Raw genomic sequence first — 14,904 nt, 5'->3', positions numbered from 1 at the left:
AGAAGAAGAAGAAGAAGAAGAAGAAGAAGAAGAAGAAGAAGTGGAGGAAAAGGAAGAAGAAGAGGAGGAGGAGGAAGAAGAGGAGGAGGAAGAGGAGGAGGAGGAAGAGGAGGAGGAGGAGGGAGAAAACAAGAGAAAAGAATAGATAACATTGCACATTGCAGCTTAACTTGAATAAGTCCTCGCAGGTGTGCAGCACCCCACAGGTCCACACAGCCTCACTGACTGACCAGTAAACTCAATATTTCACAGTGTCTGCTACAAGCCCGGAGCAGTACAGCCAGGGTGTGTGTGTGTGTGTGTGTGTGTGTGTGTGTGTGTGTTGGGGTGTGGGGCTGATGTGTTTCCTTTCTCCAGGAGCTGAGAACCAGGGAATGGAGATATCGCGCAGTGTTGGGAGGTGCACCCACAGAAGCAATTGGAGACTAGAAGGAGGCCTAGTTAATTCCAAATCCAGGCAATGGAGGAAGTTCCAGGGCCTGGAGAGATGGCTCGGAGATTAAGAACATGTATTTCCCTTCCGAAGGACTTGAGTCCAATCCCCAGCAGCCACTGGACTTCTCAATCAGACATGTGTGTCCATGCTGTGGTAGCTACTTCCTTTGTTGCTGATGGCACTCAAGCCTGTGCAGCCCTGCATCCTTCGCACCCGCAGCTCCCTAGCTTCCTTTCTTTTCTGGCCAGCCTCTTCCGGTCCCCATGACACGACTTCCTGTGGTTCTCCTTTCAAGCCAGTGAGGCCCATTCTTCCTCAGCAGACACCCTCAGTCTCTCTCCCTGGCCCAACTAACACAGCTGAGTTGTCGGTAAAGACCTGTTCAGTTTCTTCAGTCTTATGCCCCAAGCAGACTTACATACTATGTGGATCTAAAATAAACTCAGTGTGGCTGCTGAAGTAGCTTAGCAGATAAGTACCTGTCGCACACGCCTGATGACCCGAGTTCCACCCAGAATCCGTGTTAAATACATTGCCTTTTAAAACGCAAAAGCCTGTGAGATAAATTAATTTCTAAATCCTTCGATAGCCTCACAGGAAGGAGGAAGCCTGACAGCTGGGCTTTCTGTGAGGACGTGAACGAGCAAGCGTCAAGGGCTTTGCATATATTATCTGTCAGTCTGGACAGCTCTGGAAGTTGATTGCTGTTCCCATTTTATAAAGTGGCAAACAGAGGCTCAGAAAAGATCGGTGGCTTGCCTGAGGATATTCGACAGCTTACTGATGCCTCGGGAAAATGTGGATGTCGTGAAGGCTATCCCTGCCCCAGGAAAATGGGGTGGGGTGGGGTGGGGATCCTAAAGGATGTTAGAAGGCAGAGATCAGAAAATAAGTAGCCTGCCCGGGGTGTCCTGGCCAAGGCTGCTTTCTAACATGCGCTGGCCCTTAGTTCCTTCACGTGCCTGTGGGTTAGGGTTATCTGAGGGTGTCTGTGTATTCTGCTATTCTCATTCCGTATCAGACATGCTGTCTCCTTTCCCACCTGCCATGGCCTGGATGCTAACACCCTACAAAATGAGAGTGTTGGACGCTGATCAACAGCCACACCAGGTGATGCTATTGTTAGGGGATGCATAATTAGATCTCAGACCTGTGAGAAACGAATGTGTATGGTTTCTGAGCCACCGTGCTATGACGGTTATGTCACAGCAGCCCAACCCAACTGAATGCAGGTCCCAGATCCCCAAAGGGGAAAGCTGATGGTGAAACGCAGTACCAAGTGTGAGGGACTTCATCATGAGCAAGGTGACTGCTGCCTTGGACTATGGTGGCTCCACCACCAGGAGTCCCAGCTGGTCATGGGGTGACTAGATCCTTCGCTATCTGTTCTGTCTTTGTTTTGTTTTGTTTTGTTTTTCAAAAAATAATTAGCCTGGTCTCCTTGGTAAAGGAAAAAGAAGATAAAGGCTGAGTTGCCTACAGCCTCTTTCTGTCAACAGCCCCTCCACTGCCTGCCTGGGACCTTTCTCTCCTTAGCTTACCTCACTGGGGGGAGGGGGAGCTGTGTCCCAGAGCATGGCCCAGGCTGGGCCTCAGTGCAGCGGCACTGGGGACAGGTGAGACAAGGTGCCTGGGACCCAACAGTAAGGGGAGGGCACCTTCTTACCTCCAAAGGCTGGCCTCATGGTGAAGTCGTGGTCCTCTACCCTGAGCAGAGGCCGGGGCTTTCCTGTCCGGGACTTGGTCACATCAAGGTTCTTTTTATACGGGCGGCTGCAAAGAAACAGAAATGGGTGTCCATGGCCCACCGAGGCTCTGGGAGAGACTGAGTGGATGGAAGACTCCCTTCAGGGTCCACCTGCTCAGCACTTCTTCTTTATTCTGATGCACACGAGGAGGCAGAAGACTAGAGGGTCTCTACACCGCCCACACCCTCACAAGGATGTCCACCCCAGGACAGATTCTTCCAGAACATCCCTGAGAGCAAATATTGTCCCCTGAGGGCATTTTGTACCTGCCAAGGTCTTAGTGAGTTGTGACTAGATGAAAGTATTTAAACTGAGCCGGGCGTGGTGGCGCACGCCTTTAATCCCAGCACTCGGGAGGCAGAGGCAGGCGGATTTCTGAGTTCAAGGCCAGCCTGGTCTACAGAGTGAGTTCCAGGATAGCCAGGGCTACACAGAGAAACCCTGTCTCAGAATAAAAAAAAAAGTGTTTAAACTGAGGGGTAGTAAAGATTATGACTTTCTTCCTCTGAAAAAAATTTCCCAAAGCTGAGCGCGGTGGTTTGGTGATGTACACCTTCGATGCCAGCACTCAGAAGGCAGAGGCAGGTGGATCTCTGTGAGTACAACCAGCATGGTCTACAGAGTGAGTTCCAGGACAGTCAGGGCTGCATGGTGAGACTCGTGTGTTACAAGATGGTGTGTAATAAATATGCTGTGAAAAAAAACATCCCCAAAGCTCTAAACACTGCTTCCCCCAGCAGAGCTGCAGGGGCTTCTGTCAGTCCAGGGGACAGATCTGTCCATCCCTCACCTAGCTCGGTCTCCTCATTGTCTTATACTCTTTTGCAGATTAATTTTGTCACATGAGCAGAAGATTGTAAAGCATTTGCCTACTGGACGGTGATGCTGCGGCAGGAAGGCTGGTTCTCTATGTGGGGCATCTAGGCTGTACCATTTGTATTTCTCCGACGACCTGAAAGATGGGATGTGAGTGCATCTCTGTGTGTCTGTGTCAAGCCCGATGCCCAACACACACTAGACATCCAGTGAGGTGGGAGCAGTGTGAAGCATGCACCAGCCAGCTTCTAGAAGGAATTCAAATTGATTCTAGCATGTTTGGCCAATGTTGTCTTTAAACCGGGTGATTCTTGGCTTTAACTATGTGTTAGGGTTCCCTGGGAACTTTCAAAAACCCTGATGCTTGTGCCCAAACCCAGACCATGTAAATCCATCTCTGAGGGCTGGAGAGATGGCTCAGCAGTTAAGAGCACTGACTGCTCTTCCAAAGGTCATGAGTTCAAACTCCAGCAAACACATGGTGGCTCACAACCATCTGTAATGAGATGGTGCATCTTTTGGTGCATCTGAAGACAGCTACAGCTTACTTATATATAATAAATAAGTAAATCTTAAAAAAAAAAAGTTTAAATCCCTCCCCGGGAGGGACCCACACTAATTCCCATACAGCCACACTGAGGACCATGGCTCCAATGTGACATCTTAAGATCCTGTGACATGTGGGTGATTGCAAGCTATCACTTCCTGTCAGTGGCTCTCAGACTTAACCACCAGGTAATCACCTGGGGGCTGCCATGTTGCTGCTGAGGGACTGGGGGACTCTGAGGAGGGGGAGTGTGGGACTTTCCAAAGCCCTGGTAGTGCTGGGTGAGTGGACTTGAAATCTGGCAGGACTTTACTCTGGCCCTGCTTTTTGGCGATTTCCAGAGGTGCCCACATGCAAGTCTGGGCCGACCGCATGGCTTAAGAGGTGAGGTGACCAACACATGAGAGGCAGCAGATCTTCTCAGGACCTGCAAACTGCTGCGTGCCAACTGCTGCGTGCCAACTGCTGCGTGCCACATTCCGAAGTGTTGTACAGCTAATGGTCCTCTTGTTCTGAGCGTTGCCGCTCCTTTTGCATCCTATCGTTCACCCTCAAGCTCCTGCCCCACCCACTCGGCTTTAGAAAGTACAGTGTTTCCTGATGAAGCCATTGGGGGAGAGGTGGCAAGTGGCTCTCAGAGACACCTGTCTTAACTCCCATCTTCAGCCAGCTCTGAGCCGACAGGATAGTGCAGTGGGACATCGAAGCCATGCACATCCACGGAGCGGCCATTAGAAACGGGTAGCCGGGGGCTGGTGAGATGGCTCAGTGGGTAAGAGCACCCGACTGCTCTTTCGAAGGTCCAGAATTCAAATCCCAGCAACCACATGGTGGCTCACAACCATCCGTAACAAGATCTGACGTCCTCTTCTGGAGTGTCTGAAGACAGCTACAGTGTACTTACATATAATAAATAAATAAATCTTTAAAAAAATAAGAAAGAAAGAAAGAAAGAAAGAAAGAAAGAAAGAAAGAAAGAAAGAAAGAAAGAAAGAAAGAAAGAAAGAAAGAAAGAAAGGGGTAGCCATTTAAATTTACATCTTACACAGAAACAGAATTCGATACAATTAATATCCAGTTTCTCTCTCATACTAGCTGTGTATAAGTGCTTAAGAACAGCTCGTGGCTTGTGGCCACTGCCTTGGATGGTATAGATAATGCTTTCATGATCACAGAACATTTTATTATTAGCTCGGTGCCAGTTTAAGGGTTGGCAAGGCCCCTGACCCACACAGATCCCTTTGGGCTGCCTCTCTCCATTTTACAGTCCCAAACTTCTTGTTCATTCCCTCACTTCCAGTGAGGGTTCTGACTCCACCTGGTTCCCCGCCCCCCTTCATCTGAGGATGGCAGCATCCATATGGTCAGCCATCTGCTAGTACCCAGTGCCAGGACCATGTTCACTTGCTTGACATGTTTCTGGGAGCAGCTCCCCTGCCTGATGTGTTCACGGCATGAGGGAGTGTTGTTCACATCCTCCTGAGCTTGTGACTGAGCTGTGGAGGTGACAGGCAAGTGGATGGGTAAATGATGTAGGGAGTGCTGAGCGCCGGAAAACTACAGGCAGGGTAATGAATAAGAGAAATGATTGTCATGGAAACTATCAAGATGGGCCATGGGGGGCTTCTGATACCTGGAGTAGAGGGAGGAAAGGGAAGACTGAGCCAAAAGAGACAGGTACAGCCAGCAACTGTGCCAGGGGCATGGGACACCTGGGGCTTGTCGGCCGCTAACCTGGTTCAGTCAGCTGGTTCCAGCTGAGCCACCACCAGGTCTTCTGTCTACATTTCCTTCTATTGTAAGGCTCTGAGGTGAAGTAGCTGACCTTCCTTGACACAGAACCCCTGGTCTCTGCCCTCAACCACTACTGCCAGATCCCCAGCTTCCCCCCTTTAATGACTCATTCCCAGGAGCAATTAAACTGGACTCCACTTTCTCCCGGTTTGAACCAAAAGTAAGCAGAGGGCCAATCTACACCAACTCTCCTCTACCTTCATTTGAGAACATATATATATATATACTTTGTTTCCTTTTATAAATATATATATATATATATATATATATATATATATATATATACTTTGTTTCCTTTTATAAATCTGAGCCAGTCTTTGGGTTCCTCTCTGTACACAGCTTGCATTAGCCACAAGCCACATCCCTTCCCACAGCAGGACCTTTTTGACAATTGATGACCCTGCCCTGACCCATCATTACCACCAGAGCCCATGTTGACCCCAGGGCTCACTTTGGTGTTGGCCATTCTAAAGGTTTGGGCAAATGCCGGGACAGTACCAATGTAAAGTAGTTTTGCTGCCCCCACCCCAGGTCCTTTAAGCCTCAAATTTTTCTTCACCACAAACAAACAAACAAAAAAATAAAACTCTCGTAAGAGCTGGACTCCATGTGCAGTGGCCTTCCGTGCTATCAGGGACAGTGCCCAGCCACAGGCCTGCCAGAGCAGGGAGGACTCCAATAATGGCACTGCTGTCTTTCGAAATAAAACACTCAGGGGTTCTGCTACCCCTCTGCCTGCTCAGTCTGTTCCTGGTACTGCTGCCTCCCTCACCCCTCCCCATCCCCCCTTCCAGTGTGACCAAGCCCATGTCCCAGCATGCCTGTCCCTCTTAGCGATCTCTGGCAGGCTCCCCCATGCCGGTGGTTTGCATTGCCATGGCATATGTGACTATCATCATCTCTCTCTAAGCTCTTGTGTCCAACAGCTAAGCTCCACGTCCCCAGGTGGACTCCATAGAACACGTGATATGGGACCCACACCGTCAGCTACGGCACGTGGATGGGACTGTGCATACTGCTTATTGCAGGAATGTGCAAGCCCCAGGTCAGGCAGAGCCCAATCCCAGGAGGAATTCTACCGATTGAAAGGCAATGGGAAAGCAAAAAAAAAAAAATGGTGATGAGCACACAGAGGAGGATGCAGTGACCAGATTCACCTTTAGACAAGTCTATCATGGAAGAGCATGGCAAGAAGAAAAGCCCCCCCCCCCAGCTTTTCCGGTACTGGAGCTAGCCACAGAACGTGGGCCCAGTCCGGTCCCCTTGGGCATGAGCGGTCATGTCCTGGGGTCCCTGAGGGATTTCCACACTCTCAGGGGTCTGGGACCAGGCCTGGTTCTGCAGACAGCGACCTGTGGGGAGTTGAGGCAGAACAGAAGAGTCAGGAGATGGGGAGGTCAGAGAACAGGAGGGGCCAGAAGATCTTAAGAAAAGCCTGGATGTTTACACCATGTGAAAAGAACAGGCTGGGACTCCCGACCCCCGTCGCACACACCCTAAAGGTGGCAGAGGAATAGCAGCACCCTAAAGTATATTAAGATTAAAAGACACACCTCAGGGTGAAAATTTGAGATACTAATGAAACCAGGAGTGGTGGTGCACACATTTAATCTTAGCACTTGGGAGGCAGGGGTAGGTAGATCTCTGTGAGTTCAAGACCGGCTTAGTCTACATAGTGAGCTCTGGGGCAGTCAGAGCTACATGATGAGACCCTGTCCCAAAAACCCAACCAACCAACCAAACAAACAAACAAAATGCTAATGAGACAGCAATGTATGAAATTGTATATGGATTTACAAAGGTTTGTGCTACCGAGCAGGAAAGCCTGGCCTATTTTGTACCGCCACTCTCTGACCTATTGCCTTAGTTTGCTTTCTTGCTGTGAGAAACACCGAGAGTTGGGAATGAAGGGGTTATTTCATCTTACAGCTTACAGCTCATCACAAAGGGAAGTCAGGGCAGAAAGTCAAGCAGGACCCTGGAGGCAGAAGCTGATGCGGAGGCCATGGAGCGATGCTGCTTGCTGACTGGCTTTCTTATTATACTCAGGACCATCTTCCTGCCCAGGAGTGGCACTGCCCACAGTGGGCTGGACCCTCTGGCATCAATTGTCAATCAAGAAAAACGCTCCACAGACCAATCTGATGGAGCGTTCAGTCAGTCGGGGTTCTTGCTTCCTACATAGCTCCAGCTTGTGTCAAGTTGACAAAACCCAACCAACGCAGATACTGAACTTTCTCCTTGCTCCCAGTTTCTCCACTGGAAGTCTTTATATGGGTCTTTACGTTTTCAGTTGCTTCTCTGCTCAGTCCTTTTTTCCAGGACAGGACCCGGAGCCACTCGCCCGCGTAGCCCAGCCACCATAAGCAGATCCCCTGCAAAACTGCAGGGGGGTGGATGAGGAGCTCAGAGAGCTTAGCCGATCACAGACATTAACCGTGCCCTCTGCCTCACAGGCTCAAATCCTTCCTGTCAACACACTTCCCACAGCAATCTAGGGAAGCATTAGCAAACCGGAAGTTACAGAATGCCGTCACTCGGGCGGGATACAGCAGCTTGAAATCCGTTGCCTTTGGGGCTCAGGAGTTGTTTGCTTTAAGGGTCTAGTTGTTTGATAACTGGAGTGTCACTAAGGTTCTCCAGGGCCCTGAGCTATTCGTCATGAGGGGGCTTCTTCACTTTTTTTTGGTCAGGCATGGCCATTAGCCCCAAACTTCTGAGCCCCACCTTCTTGGTAAGAAGTCACAAATGTTGGGCGACCTTAAACCTAGCCTTCTATGAGAAGAAAATTAAAAAGGGAGGGCGTGCTCACCACGCCTGTGGAGCAGCTGTGCCCGTGGGCGCAGGTTCGAGTTCTGGATCTTGGTTGATTTGCTATCCTAACACCCTTGTCGCACAGACAGCTCTGCTCCGTGCGGGTACTCAACTGTGAATTTTAGACACTCCTCCCTGATTATCAAACTTATTTTTCAGTTGGAGAAACTGAGGTCAGGAAGAAAAAAAGCTGCATGGCCAGAGAGCACCTTCCCTGGCTTCTCGACACCTTATCATGGGCAAGAGTTACTTGGGGGCGGAGGCAGGGGCGGGAGGGGAAGGCGCAGAAGAAGCTAGCCCTGGTCCTGAAAAACAGACCCACGATGAAAACCACAGAGGAAGGGCCAAGGCTGGGGCCCAGAGAGGTGGCTGATGAGAAAGGAGAACGCAAAAGAAGCCCAGGCTCAGAGATGGGAAAGGGCAGACCCGTAGCTTGGAAGCAAGTAGGAAGGATGGAGGCAGGGGGCGTGGGCTGAGGTAGGAGGCAGAAAGGAAGAGCGAGGAAATTTTCCATGAAAGGAGCAGCTCAGCACGGGGGACCACCAAAGATCAGAAAATCAGCCGCAGGTTTTAAAAAGCAGCTGCTGGGCGGAGTAACTGCTCGGTATGAGTGGTTTGCCAGGAGATGCGGGAAGGCCGTCAGGTTAACAGAAGGCATGTGGTGTATAGTAACATGTGTCGTGTGTGACTATGTGAGGGAGACCATGTACATTGGGTGTGTCTATGACTAGAACCACGTGGGTGCTCTGTGTGTATGAATGCGTATATGTGTTTGTGTGTGATCAAGACTTCTAAGAAGGGTCCCAAGGCTGAGAACAAAGGGGTGACCCTGCGCTGGGCTTCCTAGCCTCGCACAGCTTTGCATCAGTGAGCACACATGCTTTGGCTGTGTTCATCTTCTCTCAGGTTAACTCCTCATGGGGCACGTTTTAAAGAGATGGCGTTCACTCCAAGTGTCAGAATTGAGCTTTTCCTAGTGTCACATAGTGTCAAGTGAAACTCCGGGTCTTCTGAGGGTCAGCAGAAGTTGCAGCAGCCAGCCTGCTGAGTGGGGTCCTAGAGTGTGGGCACCATTCTGAGGGGACAGCTTCCTGCAATACTTTTCCTCTAGTGTGAGTGACTCACACCCCTGAGACACCCATGCCTTTGTAAAATGAGCTGTTGAGGCCGTCTTCTAGCATGTTCTCAGTGGGAGAGTGACCCACAGATCAGCTTTATCTAAGAGTCACTGGGATCTAAGCCCCTCTTCAAGGTTCACGATGCCCATCTGAATCCAAAAGGTTCTAGAATTCTGTTGTGAAGACATCTATTTAAATGGCTCACAAGAGAGTTTCCCAACCCTCTTGGACTCCGTATCTCCTTTTCATGCCACTCCTGATCATATTTCCCAAAATCAGAGTTCAGAAATGCAGCTGGACTCTGAGGTCCCTTTCTGGTTCAGGCCTGTACTCCTAAACACATAACCAAGATAAGTTTGGACTGTGCTTCCTGGCTGAGGAGGACAGACCGTCATGGAGATCTGGGTTTCCCAGAGTAGCAGTCTCCACCGAAGGGCTAGAAGTTGATTATATAGTTCTTATCGTTAGCTTCTTTTTGAAAATAAATAGCCAACACTTAAACTAGTATGCCTACCTACAATACTGTGTGTGTGTGTGTGTGTGTGTGAGAGAGAGAGAGAGAGAGAGAGAGAGAGAGAGAGAGAGAGAGATATTAGAGGTAGTTTCCAGAAACTGTTACCAGTAACATCACATGGCCAAAACATATTTAAAGACCACTGACCTAAAGAATTGATCTCACATACTCAAGGCCCTGCAAATAAACAAACTAAAAAACAAAGACATTATATATTTATATTCCAAAGCATTCATTCACAGAACCCTGGAGGGGCAAGTGCAAACCATTTCATCCCGGGTGTTTCTGTCTGCCTAATCTTTCTTCGTCTCCATGCCCAGCAGCCCTTACGCCTCAGCTTGGGGGATCAAGTTCTTTACATCTGTCCAAGTCAGATTTACTAGGAGCGGAGATTTTTCTTAATACAACAATTTTCAGTGCAAACGCTGGGCCCGATCAGTATTTCTTGGAAATGTCTGCAGCAGCAATCACTGCTGCTTCACGTGTATTGCTGGGGATGTAACAAGCAGGTTCTCTAGAATTCAAAACAGTAACACAAACCCCATGAATACGATCAAGTTCGTCTCCGGTAAATAATTTAAGGATGACCGCCTCAATCACATTTCACCTATTTGTGTCTTGCTAGGATTCTAGCTCAGGGCCTCACGAGTTCTGCAGGCATCCTGCCGCGGTGCAATACTTCAACGTGGCATGTCTTGTTAATAGTTCACATTAAGTCCTTATATACAGTTCCCCCTACAGCTCTTGACTGAAATCCTCAGCCAGCCTCTGTGTTCCCTGTGGGATATAACCTGACAGAGGTAAAGCAGCAAAATCAAGAAACACAGGGATTTTTTTTTTTTTTTTTACCTTCCGCATCTGACACATAAGTGTCAGAATCAAGTCTCACAACAGCATGGCCCTGTGCTCGGGGCCATGGCGGGATGTCAGCACTTTGGGAAGGTGGAGGTCCCTCTAGCTGGGGCACCATAATAGGACATTTAAGGAAGTAACCACTAGCTCCTCTGGGGAAACCTACTGGAAATACCCTTCCTCCTCCCCTCACCCAGCAAGCCTACCTTGGCTTGGATGTTTCCAGGAGCCCTGTCCATCTCTTCCTCCTGGGTTTTCTGCTCTCCACGAGAGCCATCAGGCAAAACAAGAACAAAGCGAGTCTCATCAAATAAGGCATTCTGCACACGTCTATGATGCAACAGGCAGCTGTGCAGGGGCCTTTAATAGGGAAGATGACCCCTGGCTTAACCATGGAGCCTGTCTCCGGCCTCTGGTCAGCGCTTCTCTGAAAGGCTGTAAGGGCATGGTTGGCAAGGCTGAGATTCCCAACCTCCTAACTGGTGCTGATGCCTGCCTAGCCCCTAGCCCCCACACACCTGAACATGACACAAATGCCAGGCTCTGTCCTCCCCTCTGCTTAGAGATTGGTCATTAGTCAAGAAGTCAGTCCTCCTGGGGAACTGGAGTTCCTCTGAACCCTAGAACAGCTTTGGCTAAGGCTGTTACATAAAAAAAAAAAATATTTTAAATCTCTTGAACATGCCAGCTTTTTGCTGGGATCATTAATCCATCTCTCTGGCTACATAAAACCGGTCTGTCACAGCCAGCAGCAACTCAGCTTGATTCTGAGTGGATTTGCATGTGTTGAGGGAAAACTACAAAAAAAACCCACTGATGGTTCTAGAGAGTTCTTTGACCTAAGAGAATATTTTTTACCTATGACTGAGGATAACTGCTTTTACCTCAAATACATGCCTCTTTTTTTCCAGAAAAAAAAAAATCAAAGATACTCATTTTGATTTTTGAAAAATAGCCTGAAAAAAGGAAACATCGTGATTATGTAACCTCTTTTTTCCTATCATGAGCTCTGAATTAACTTTGCTCTTTGACCCTGAAGTGTGTAAGGTCAACCATCAGCAATTAGGCTGGGATTTTGATCCTTTGAAATGGAATTGTGCACACTAGAAGGATAGAGATATATGAGGTCGTGCTTAGCCTGATGAACAATACGTTGTATTTTAAAATCGCTTAAAGCTTGGTTACTATGTACAGGAAACGAAGAGTTTGATGTGGGAGAAACAGACCTGAGGGTGGAGGTTAGGTGGAAAGAGACAAAATTGGACGTTTTCTTCTGTGAGGAAGGAGGAATCAAAATCAGGGAAGAGGATATGTTGCATCTCATTTTGTAAGGGCCCCTAATTTGAATCCGTTGCCTTAGGAAGCCAGAGTAACTAAAGAGGATGCTGTGAGACTGTGTTAATCCCAAAGATGCAAGGAGCAAGAGCGCCACCCACCCAAACCATCATGGCCAAATTTAACCGAAGCAAGGTTTCCAAATGGGAAGCAAATACGCAGAGTCACAGGAGCAGCATGACGCATCACTCGGGACTAGGTTGTCATGACAACAGGTGGCTACAATTACTTTTTGAAACAAAGGTAGTGTTGCAAGATGGTTACAAGAACTTTTTGAAACATAGACACTTTTACAGTTTTCTGTAACAAGTAACACAGGACCATTTGTAGTTAAGGTTACTGGTGGTGCAAGTCCTAGAGAAACAGGATTAATTTTTAAAAGCCTAATTTGGCTTTACTGGAAGATGGCTTTTAACCATAAGATGGGGGCAGGTGGGCTCCTCAGTACCCTTTTGTCTTAAATGTCCTTGTCAGACCCCTGATAAAGTTTTGGCATTCATTATCTAGGGGGAAACAAAAACTGTAATGTATGGTTCATTCATAAATTAGACTCCTTTGGTTAGCATAGAAAGATCAATTTTTTTTTAAGGCGGTATAATCTTGGTATGCCAGTAGGTACTAGAGGTATCCATTTTTTCCCCTTTGCCAGGGAGTTTTCTTTAATAACCCAGCCTTCTGTTGAGGATAAAGGGCTATGTATCCTCTTCTGTAACGACTTCCTGCTGAAATTAGAGCAGGAAGCTCAGAAAGGTCGCAATGTTAGCTAAAGGCCAGGAGGGATTAGGGCAATGGGATATTTATCGGAAGCATTTGGATTGCTGACCCAGCTAAAGAGACAGGGAGAATCACATCGACTGGACTGGTTGATGTCAGTGTTCAGCGAGTCCAGGGCTTTCCAGTTTTGCAGGACTACCTGGGACTGGAGTGGTGTAGCTCATCTTAGGAGCAATTGTAGTCTGCACCTGATTTCTGGATGGTGTCTACCAGCCGAGTGGAGCTCTGCCAAGACAGATATAGAGCAGGGACAGAAGTTAAAGAACTTAAAGAAAACGTTTCCAATTGGAGCTTCCCCCTTGGGACTGGGCAGTAGGCAGGTAAGCTTGGGCTGTTGATTGACAGGAGCACTTATCTGGAGTCTGTCTGGCCCGTGAGAGATGCAGCTAGGTCTTCTGATTTTCTTGACTCCCTGAAGCTTATGTTTGTAGCCTGCACTGAAATCCAATTTGTAGAAAACACAGCTAACAGATGTCCATAAAATTTACTTTTCCAGTGAGTCTGGAAAAAACTCACACCTTTGACTGTGGCAAAGCTATGATTTTAGTTTAAAAAGCATCAACAGTTTATTTTTTCCCTGTCTGGAGGACTGGATGTATACTGGTCGGACAGAGATGTTTTTAGCATAAGAAGCATCTTTAAGTCTATGTTCAAAGACAACCAGAGGAAATTTAAAATCTTGAGCTTGCAGCTGATGATAGGACTTTGCCAAAGCTTATCAGAACTCCACTGAATAATATTAAAGTTTTGAATTTTTGAAATCTTAGTATAACAATGGCATAGAGTGATCTGTATTTATCTATCTTAAATTGGTTTTTAGACTCTCATAATTTTTTAGGCTTTTATATCCTTAGATGGTTATAATTTAAATTACTTTTCAACCTTTGTAATTTACATAAACTTTAAACTCTTTTATCCAGTTATTTACCATTAGACATAAGTGACTGATTACTAAAAACTGTCTTTGCGAAACAAGTCCCCTTTATATCGTAAAAGTTGTTTATCGTTTCATATGAAGTCTGTTAGTGAGGCGAATCTGTAAACTTGCCTTTTTCATCAGGTGACCTAATAGCTCTAGAAAAGCTGATTTTTTTTTTTAAGACCTGATTTTTTTACATATGAGATGCATTGGCCAGGCTAAATTGATAAAGCCACAATTAGCTGTCAAAACCATCGGAGATCTGAGAAGGATAAATCATAGCATGATGTATAGTCCAGATGGCCGCTGTATCCATTAAAATGACAGACTTCCCACCAAGTGAGCGTCTACCCTACGCTCCTGTGGTCTCGGTGGCTTCATCCATAGCAACGGTCACTGGTCTTCAGCTGTCACCCAGGACCATAGTATATTTTCAGTTGCTCTATAGGACAGCAGAGACCTCTGGCTGCCAGACCTTAAAGGTCCAAGAGATTTTCCCGGGGAAGAGAAACTTGGAAAAACTGACCCATGGTGACAAGGCAGAGCAGGGCAGCCAATGCAGTAGTGTCCCCAGCTTGAGCAGAGCCCTGGTGGTAGTGGCCGTTTTCCCCAGTGGTTAGCACCACCACAATGCAGGTGGAATCCTCTCTGCCCCACTGTCTCCTTAGGAGACCTCAGGGTTGCCGCCAGGATCGGGCGTTTCTGTCAATCGTAGGAAGCTTTTTTTTTTTCTGTTAGATATTTTAAATGCCATAGTCAGCAGAGCTCTGAGGAGTTCCGAGCATCATCTATTAAGAATACCTAATTTTAAATAAACCTCACTTGCTTTTAGTTACTTGTTTTAGGTTTAACCTTGAAAACATATACAGGAGGCTAAGTAAAACTTATCAGAATAAAACTTTAAGAGGCTGACAGCTTAACTTTCCCGGTCCTTTCGTAGCGCGCCACTGCAGAATATTGTAATTTCTTATATGACTCAGTTTATCAACATCGCTAAAGTTTAAGAAGGTGAGCTGGGCGTGGTGGCGCACGCCTTTAATCCCAGCACTTGGCAGATTTCTGAGTTCAAGGCCAGTCTGGTCTACAGAGTGAGTTCCAGGACAGCCAGGGCTATACAGAGAAACCCTGTCTCAGAAAACCAAAAAAAAGAAGAAAGAAAGAAAGAAAGAAAGAAAGAAAGAAAGAAAGAAAGAAGGAAGGAAGGAAGGAAGGAAGGAAGGAAGGAAGGAAGGAAGGA

The 14,904-nt window shown here is 47.4% G+C and overlaps 1 protein-coding gene across 1 annotated transcript in view; it reads right to left on the bottom strand.

Annotated features, from left to right (window-relative positions):
- Nucleotides 1-11,033, bottom strand: part of Gabrr2 (gamma-aminobutyric acid type A receptor rho2 subunit) — a 38,410-nt gene extending 27,377 nt beyond the window's left edge. The window contains exons 1-2 of the mRNA XM_021222332.1: nucleotides 10,846-11,033; nucleotides 2,103-2,209 (exon numbers count right to left, since the gene is read on the bottom strand). Coding sequence (XP_021077991.1) covers nucleotides 2,103-2,209; nucleotides 10,846-11,033 — 295 coding nt within the window. The remainder of the gene's footprint in view (nucleotides 1-2,102; nucleotides 2,210-10,845) is intronic.
- Nucleotides 11,034-14,904: the final 3,871 nt, after the last annotated feature.

The sequence above is a fragment of the Mus pahari genome, chromosome 22, assembly GCF_900095145.1.
Source record: "Mus pahari chromosome 22, PAHARI_EIJ_v1.1, whole genome shotgun sequence".
Classification (NCBI taxonomy): Eukaryota; Metazoa; Chordata; class Mammalia; order Rodentia; family Muridae; genus Mus; species Mus pahari.
This window is presented reverse-complemented; position numbering and strand designations above follow the sequence as displayed.